Source organism: Phyllobates terribilis, unplaced genomic scaffold (genome assembly GCF_046119375.1).
Source record: "Phyllobates terribilis strain yellow unplaced genomic scaffold, ASM4611937v1 Scaffold_8__6_contigs__length_399053987, whole genome shotgun sequence".
NCBI classification, from domain to species: domain Eukaryota; kingdom Metazoa; phylum Chordata; class Amphibia; order Anura; family Dendrobatidae; genus Phyllobates; species Phyllobates terribilis.
The window spans coordinates 134,266,960-134,276,103 of record NW_027362768.1 but is presented as its reverse complement, the minus strand read 5'-3'; the positions used below and the strand labels follow the sequence as shown (position 1 = coordinate 134,276,103).

The window sequence follows — 9,144 nt, the reverse complement described above, 5'->3', positions numbered from 1 at the left end:
ATAAAGAATGGTACCAGAATGTCCTCCAAGAGCAACTTCTCCCAACCGTCCAAGAGCAGTTTGGCGCCCAACAATGCCTTTTCCAGCATGATGGAGCACCTTGCCATAAAGCAAAGGTGATAACTAAATGGCTCATGGAACAAAACATAGAGATTTTGGGTCCATGGCCTGGAAACTCCCCAGATCTTAATCCCATTGAGAACTTGTGGTCAATCATCAAGAGACGGGTGGACAAACAAAAACCAACAAATTCTGGCAAAATGCAAGCATTGATTATGCAAGAATGGACTGCTATCAGTCAGGATTTGGTCCAAAAGTTGATTGAGAGCATGCCAGGGAGAATTACAGAGGTCTTGAAGAAGAAGGGGCAACACTGCAAATATTGACTTGCAGCATTAACTCATTCTGTCAATATAACCTATTGGTACTCATAATATGATTGCAATTATATTTCTGCATGTGATAAAAACATCAGACAAATACTAATAAAAACCAGAGGCCAGCAGATCATGTCAAAATATAATTTTGGTGTCATTCTCAAAACTTTTGGCCATGACTGTACATATCAAGCACAAGGGTCTGTATATAGGGGGGCCTAGTCAGCGGTCTATATACATATAAAGCACCAGGGTCTGTATATAGAGGGCCTGATCTGGGATCTATATACATATAAAGCATCAGGGTCTGTATATAGAGGGCCTGATCTGGGATCTATATACATATAAAGCATCAGGGTCTGTATATAGAGGGCCTGATCTGGGGTCTATATACATATAAAGCATCAGGGTCTGTACTGTATATAGAGGGATCTGGACTGGGTTCTATATATATATATATATATATATAAAGCACCAGGGTCTATATATAGAGGGGCCTGGTCTGGGGTCTATATAAAGCACCAGGGTCTGTATATAGAGGGCCTGATCTGGGGTCTATATACATATAAAGCACCAGGGTCTGTATATAGAGGGGCCTGGTCTGGGGTCTATATAAAGCACCAGGGTCTGTATATAGAGGGCCTGATCTTGGGTCTATATACATATAAAGCACCAGGGTCTGTATATAGAGGGATCTGGACTGGGTTCTATATATATATATAAAGCACCAGGGTCTATATATAGAGGGCCTGGTCTGGGGTCTATATAAAGCACCAGGGTCTATATATAGAGGGCCTGATCTGGGGTCTATATACATATAAAGCATCAGGGTCTGTATATAGAGGGATCTGGACTGGGTTCTATATATATATATATAAAGCACCAGGGTCTATATATAGAGGGCCTGGTCTGGGGTCTATATAAAGCACCAGGGTCTGTATATAGAGGGCCTGATCTTGGGTCTATATACATATAAAGCACCAGGGTCTGTATATAGAGTGATCTGGACTGGGTTCTATATATATATAAAGCACCAGGGTCTATATATAGAGGGCCTGGTCTGGGGTCTATATAAAGCACCAGGGTCTATATATAGAGGGCCTGATCTGGGGTCTATATACATATAAAGCATCAGGGTCTGTATATAGAGGGATCTGGACTGGGTTCTATATATATATATATATAAAGCACCAGGGTCTATATATAGAGGGGCCTGGTCTGGGGTCTATATAAAGCACCAGGGTCTGTATATAGAGGGCCTGATCTGGGGTCTATATACATATAAAGCATCAGGGTCTGTATATAGAGGGATCTGGACTGGGTTCTATATATATATATATATATATATAAAGCACCAGGGTCTATATATAGAGGGGCCTGGTCTGGGGTCTATATAAAGCACCAGGGTCTGTATATAGAGGGCCTGATCTTGGGTCTATATACATATAAAGCACCAGGGTCTGTATATAGAGGGCCTGATCTGGGGTCTATATACATATAAAGCACCAGGGTCTGTATATAGAGGGGCCTGGTCTGGGGTCTATATAAAGCACCAGGGTCTGTATATAGAGGGGCCTGATCTGGGGTCTATATACATATAAAGCACCAGGGTCTGTATATAGAGGGGCCTGGTCTGGGGTCTATATAAAGCACCAGGGTCTGTATATAGAGGGCCTGATCTTGGGTCTATATACATATAAAGCACCAGGACATTTTCCTTTTCCATTTTTTTGTCTCCTGTCAAAATAGTCCACTATGTAAAATATGTAATGTAACAGTCTACACATATTACACACATAGCACAATCGCGGCATTGAAGCTGCAGACAGCTCATCACATGCAGGTTTCATACATGTTAGAGCAGATGACGCTCTCCAGCCCGGCCCGCTGACGGCCTCCACCTCCCTCCTCCCTGAGCGGCCGCTGACAGCGCTACAGTCAGTACAGGAAGCCGGCGGTCAGAGCGGAAGCCGCTGCGCCTGCGCACTGAGCCGGCCGCTCCCTGCCTGCTGCTGCTCCTGCTGCCCGGCGCTCCGGTACAGGATGGCGAAGAACACGGTGTCCGCCCGCTTCCGCAGGGTGGATGTGGACGAGTACGACGAGAACAAGTTCGTGGACGAGGAGGAGGCGGGAGAAGGGCAGCAAGGACCGGACGAGGGAGAGGTGGACGGCGCCATCCGGGGATATCCTTCTGTGTGTACCTGTGTACAGGTGTGTGCGGTGTACGTGCCCGGGAATACACAGCAGTGCGGGTAGGCGCAGCGTGGTGTGTGTGTGTGTAGATTATATATATATATATATATATATATATATATATATATATATATATATATATATATATATAATTTTCTGTGCACTGGTGGACACAGATAGAAAAGGGCCCCTGTGCAAGAGCAATATAGAGGCCCTTTGCAGCCCAACAGCTCCTAATAATGCAAAATTTGCTCCTGATGTAGAAATGGGCCCCCTTACCTCTTGGGCCCCTGTGCTGACGCACAGGTTGCACCAATGATATGTCTGCCCCGGAGCTAGTGACACAGATGCAGCAGAGGCCGTGGCGGACCCATCGGAACCAGAGGGGTGGGGGGCATGGCGGACGCACGCATCGGAACCAGGGGGGGGATGGCGGACGCATCGGGGGAGGGGGGGTGTGGCGGACACATCGGTACCAAGGGGGGGGGGGGGGGCGCGTGGCGGACGCATCGGAATGGGGGGGAGGGGGGGCGCCATGGCTGACGCATCAGAGCTGGGTCGGTTATCACAGTACTGGTGCAGAGACAGGAGCTCCATGACTCATTGGACTCTGCTGGTTGTGTAGGTGGAATCGCAGTGCATTTATATGGATTTTCTGTAAAGAGGAACCTGCGTGTCGCCACCGTCTACTTCTGCTTCTTTTCTTTCCTGTGTGAGCGCTGTCATTGTCGCTGACAAGGTGGAGGCGGGCACCGACGATTGTGGAAATATTGGATGATTTATCAGAAAACTTCAGACATAAACCTGCAGTTTACACATCCAGATTCTCCCTGGATTTGCAACAAAATGTCGTAGGTTATTTTTGTTTCTTCACCCCTGTTTCATACCTCACCCCAATTATCCACTTGGGGGAAAAACTATGATCAACAACAATCCACTAAAGATGCTCCTGGCTGGTCCTGCGGCGCTTATGTGTCATACATCATTCATGTGACCACTGCAGCAAATCACTGCCCTCAGCAGTCTTGTGTCATATAGCCAAAAACCCCACCAAGGCCAGTGATTGTCTGCAGTGGTCACATAGATTATGTACGTGATGTCATTTCTGCAGGAGCGTCGGGGACCACTGGAGACTGGATAGGTAAGTGATGGTTATTATAAGGTATTTCTTTATGTCCATTTTTAAAATTGTCAGGTCTTTGTAATGAGTGGAGTTGTCAGATGAGAGCACCGCTGCCTGTATGGGCATATGAGAGTGAAAGTGTCAGAAAAAGTGGTGACCAATGGACCCCATTTTTTTTCATGTAAAATTTGTGCAATTGGACTGAAAAGAAATCTTCAATTTGTGTCTGCTGTCAGAGAATGGAAACAATTTCTGTAAGTCCAGAAGTGAAAAAACTCAAAACCAGCCCCATAGTGGCGACAGCTGAGGCTCCTGGATACTGTTGTATCTAGTCTAGGCAGTCTGTCATCTGCAACAGAAATAGTTTGCAACAATGTGTCAGTGCAGGGAGGATTGTATAGACTGGAAAAGACCAGGTGTGTACAGGTGTCTGGAAGTAAATTAGTGTCCTCATTCAATGCTTCTGCAGTGTTGTGGATCAGGCTCCCTCGTAGCTTTGCAGGGAGGGCGCAGATTATGACCTTTGCGCTGTTTGGGGAGTGTTTGGCGCTGTGTACACACCTGGGTTATTACACGTCGCGTGTTATCGGTCACAAGCCGGGTCTTGCTTGCAGTTTAGGAATGCAGGAAGTGGGATCCTGAGACTTAGGTGGAAATTCAAGGCATGTTTAGCATTGTTTGGCCCTACAGTGCATGTCTGCTGACCTATAACAAATAGATGGAGCCATACACATCAGACTAACAATGGCTGAACCTGCTAATTTCTGCAGGACTAGCCCATGTAAGGGGCCTCCTGAACTTCTCCAATAACAGATTTTGAAATCTGAGATGCCCAACCCATTGTTTTCATGGGAGATAAGACATCTCCACTCCACCCTAGGCATTGAGAACACGTGTACGCCAGGCCAAGATAGGTATATATGAGTATAAGCGGAGGGGGGGGGCAGTTGCCCTCTTCCCCGTATCCCCCTCTACAGATGTCGAGTATATCTCTTCATTAATCGAGTAAGGAGCACTTGCGCTCATCACTAGTTTTGAGCATTGATCTTAAAGGGGTAGTCCAGTACTTTTATATTTTATATCCTTTGGATAGGTCATCCATATCAGATCGGTGCACTCCCGCAGATCAGCTGCTCCCAGTGCCCTTTGGATGTAATCAGTTGCAGAAAGGAACAGAAAGCTCCGTCAACTGTACTGTACAGTGGCCGCCTCTAGTTGAAAGAATGGTGGTTGATCATTAGTATTTGCCCGTAGTCACTATACAATTGACGGAGCTGTGCTGTGCAGCTCCACAGCTGATCATATCTGACCGGCACTGGGAACAGCTGATCATTGGAGGTGCTGGATGTTGCACCAATCTGATATTGATGACCTATCTTAAGTATAGGCCATCAATATAAAACTACTGGACAATCCCTTTAAGGACATGGATTATGCATCATGTGACATAAGTATAATGGGGTATGTGTTGCATCCATTTTGGATGTATAAGTTAGCCTTCTCTTTACATCCATGATCGTTCAGATGATTTGATATTGAGAAATGACGGAGCATTGGTTAATTCTATTGTGTTCTTTTTATGTGATTTCCTTAACTCCTAAGTACAGGGAACATGATGGGCGCTCTGCAGGCTGCGCTGAAGAATCCACCAATTAATGCAAAGAATCAGTCGGCTAAGGTAAGATCACAAATAATATTAATTTAAAAGATTCCCCATGAAAGACGTTCATGAGACTAAGTAAATTCACTGCATTCTCACAGCTATTTACACTACTATGAGTGCAGAACAAAAGTTATTTTTCAGATCTGAGCTGTGCTAATTATGTTGCAGAAATGCCATGGATCTTCAATGTGGATTTCACTTTTCATGTATAGGGGTGAGAAGTGCAGTGGGGTCTGCAGAATCGGTTGACTTAGCCTAAATGTTGCATGGATGGGGGTATAAACATAGTTACACTTCTTTTTCGAGATGTGGATACTCGGGTATTTTTGGATATGTCTCTTTGAGGATCGGTTCAGACAGACGTACTAAACCATGGGCCAGAGACATTTGCAAATAGCGGACGTGACTTGCTCCGTGTGCTACCCCCTAGGAGCTGCTGGCATGCACTAGCCTGGTCTGTGAAATGGATGAAGCTGCTGCATGCTGCTCTCGAATCCATAATGGACCGTATGAAAATCTCTGGTGTGGTTATTATTGGGTCAGCATGTGCCATCTGTTGAGCACACGGACAGCACACTGACCCAATATACGCTTGTCTGAATGAGACCTTATGGAAAAACACTGCATATGGGTGGCCTATATTTCTCCCAGAACGAAGGGACCCTATTTCTGGGGCTCGGGAGGAACGACATGCATGCAGCTGCCTGGCAGGATGTTGTCAAAGTGCAAAGTGTCTCTAAACTGATGAACATGGCACAGGTTAGAGAATGCGTTGGCTGCTTCTCTGTCCTGTCTGAAACCCCAGGCATGATAAGCGCATACATCAGTTAAGGTACATTTACACTGTACGATTATCTGGTCCCTAGGAATTAATAGTGCTGTCTACACAGCTTCCAATCAGCCAACAAGCGATTAAAACACTTGTTCGGTGGATGAGATGATCTTTTGGTTTGCACAAAAGATCATCATTCTCGGCAGCACATAGGCTGTCATAATTCTCGGCAGCACAAGTTCTGACTATGTGCACTGATCTATTACTGATCGTTCAGCGCACATCTGAAGCGGGGTTGGCCATGTCAGCAGGCGTCACCACGCAGTCCCATCTGGAGATGAAGGGGGCCAAGAAGAGAGAGTTGTCCCCTTTTCTCTGCCACACTGTTTGCACAAGCTGCTTGCAGAAAGTTGTGCGGACGGACACCTAGGGTTTTTTTTCATTAATTTCAAGATCTCGCATAACTTTGCAGTCAGATTCTAATCTCAGCAGTGATCGTGTTCCCATTTCAGGATCGAGCAGAGAGTCTGGTGCTGAAAGTTCTCATCTCCTTTAAATCCAACGAGATCGAGAAGGCAGTTCAGTCTCTGGATAAGAACAGCGTGGACCTGTTAATGAAATACATCTATAAAGGCTTCGAGAGCCCGTCTGACAACAGCAGTGCTGTTCTATTGCAGTGGCATGAGAAGGTAAGCACGTACTAAGACTATGCTGACATTTACCCCATCAATGTGAAGAAGTGTCTGCTTCTACCTGTATAGAAATAATTCTTTTTAACCTTTCTGCCTCTCGGCATGCCACTATGTGGCTTTACATTGGTACATGTCACGGACTTCCTAAGCCCCATATGATGAGATGTAATTGCATTGTGACTATTGTTCATGAGTATGGAGAAGGCGGCCAAGTGTATCTATTGGCCAACAGCAGTCAGTGCCGGCTGTCAGTCAGTGCCGGCTGTGCAGTTACAACCACCGCTCTCTATACGGTGAAAAAACACAAAACTTCAGCTTTCACAAACGCATGTTCACATTGGCCATTGAACAGACAAAATCTACAAGAAACAAAATGAACATATACTCTACTGCAACTAAATAAGTAAAAAGCAAAAGTGCATTTAAATAACATGGTTCTTAGTAAACACTGTTTTTGATTAAAAAAAAAGCATAAAAGCCATCCTACCAGTGGCAAGGTGACCCTATTCGGGACGGTCCTACACTGTCTAATATTAAAAAACCTTACCATGTGTCAGAAGTGACCTGTGTGAATAAGGGCAGATAAAGGACTCGGTCCTGAACTCTGGACACCTCAGCCTTGGGAAGCTTTTTAAATGTCCAGTTCAAGGAAGGGAGGCCACACCATAACTTACACAAAATGCAAAAATCCAAAGAGAAAAAAAAAAAAATTGAGCTGGAGTTTGAGTTGGTATACATGTAACAAACACATAAATGCATGTTCACATTGGCAATTGAACGGACAATACACTGAGCAGTGATTGAAACTGTGCTGGCTCCACCTCTACGACTGGAAGCTGAACACTGCGGGGGGGAATAAAGTTCATTTGCTCCTGGCAGTTGGGCTCTCAGTATGGGTGCCACATGGTGTCACAATTCTATTAACCTGCCGTGACTTTGGCTGGACACTGTTTGTGCAGCCAAAGGTCGCTATGTGTCGCTGCTACATTGCAATGCAATTTAATGGCGACTCTTACATACCAAAACATGCAAGTTGCAAAAATTCCAACTGGGTATGAGTTTTTAACAATTTTTTGCAACTTGCTTGTTACTGTACCATATGAGTCGCTATTCTCTTTTATTGCGCTGCCATGTGGCAACGACATAGTGACCTTTGTCTGCACTACCTGTATCGCCGTGTACCCCCCAGCCTAAGAGGATTGTCTATGCAGCCTCTGAATGTATTTTTTTGTCTTCTCTGCAGGCTTTGGCAGTAGGTGGAGTGGGCTCTATAGTCCGGGTACTGACTGCCAGGAAGACCGTTTGAATGTTCATCTGCTTACGATAGATGGAAGAACTGGTGCCAAGACCAAAACTCTGCGCTGCAGTTTTGCTGCAGCCCTCCTCATCCATTACTTTGTAGATGCCGACATTTCTATTCTCCTTTTTTGTTTTCTTCTTCAGCTTTCATTTTTTTATACTGTTTTGAAGTCCGCAGATCATGTGAGAATGTGCTGTGAGTGCAGTGCTGTTGACATGAGTGTTAAGTTATCAGCGTTCCCTGCCCTCCTTGAGCTGAGCTCTTGTCGAATAGCCATCACCTTTCCCATTTCTACAGGCTGCAGTCTCCTCTGCGCCAAGTTGAATTGTACTGCGCCTTATAACCTCATATTTTTTTGTCAGGGCTAATCCTCGCAGCCTGGCCCTTGTGGCCGGCTGAACCCCGTTCCCTTCTTTCCTGCTGCTGCCACACCTTCCACACCATTAGGATGATTCTCTCAGGAGTGGCGTTTTTGCAATCTTAAGGCTTTTATATCATGGATCAGTGTCTAGAGACCGATCTAGGGCCCTGTCGGCGCCATGCTGGCGGAGTCTGGATTTTGTGACCAATAACTCCCTCAGGTTCTAGGTGTAAAAAGGGATAAATGATATAGTAAAATAATTCTCTCTGCTGCTGTGGCTCCTTGGGTTTCTTTCTTCAGCCAACTTATGTGGGGTCTGCAGGGTCCGTCATCTGCCCCGTGGCAAAGGTGGTCATTTTGTGGGCTAAATTAGGATGACAAGAACTTTTCTCTTTGATGCACATCTCTGGTCCAGGGAGCAAATTTAGCAGGGGATGGGTCAGAGGTAGTATCCGGCGCCCTACTTTTTTTCTGTTCTTTCAGTCTGAGTTCATCCATCGGGTATAAGAAGAGCAGCGACCATGTTGAGCAGCTCAAAATGGGTGCATCAGGTAATATTACCCCTTATACTACACCTGTGTTAAATTTGGTCCCTGGACTTCAAGGGTCGCTATAATATTTCATCCTCATTCATTATGTTTCTGCCCACAAAATGGTCGCTTG

General features: G+C 45.5%; 1 protein-coding gene across 3 annotated transcripts; it reads left to right on the top strand.

The window, feature by feature from the left end:
- The first annotated feature begins 2,289 nt into the window (after window positions 1-2,289).
- ARPC5 (actin related protein 2/3 complex subunit 5) lies at window positions 2,290-8,752 on the top strand. Of its 3 annotated transcripts, none has more exons than XM_073643330.1 (4): window positions 2,290-2,629; window positions 5,296-5,371; window positions 6,641-6,817; window positions 8,064-8,752. In XM_073643330.1, the coding sequence occupies exons 1-4, from the start codon at window positions 2,421-2,423 to the stop codon at window positions 8,124-8,126; spliced, it is 525 nt and encodes a 174-aa protein (XP_073499431.1). In that variant the 5' UTR covers window positions 2,290-2,420; the 3' UTR covers window positions 8,127-8,752. The 3 variants fall into 3 exon arrangements, with proteins under 3 accessions (XP_073499431.1, XP_073499429.1, XP_073499430.1); XM_073643328.1 differs by having other exon boundaries at window positions 2,302-2,561; window positions 5,300-5,371; XM_073643329.1 differs by having other exon boundaries at window positions 2,312-2,588.
- Window positions 8,753-9,144: the final 392 nt, after the last annotated feature.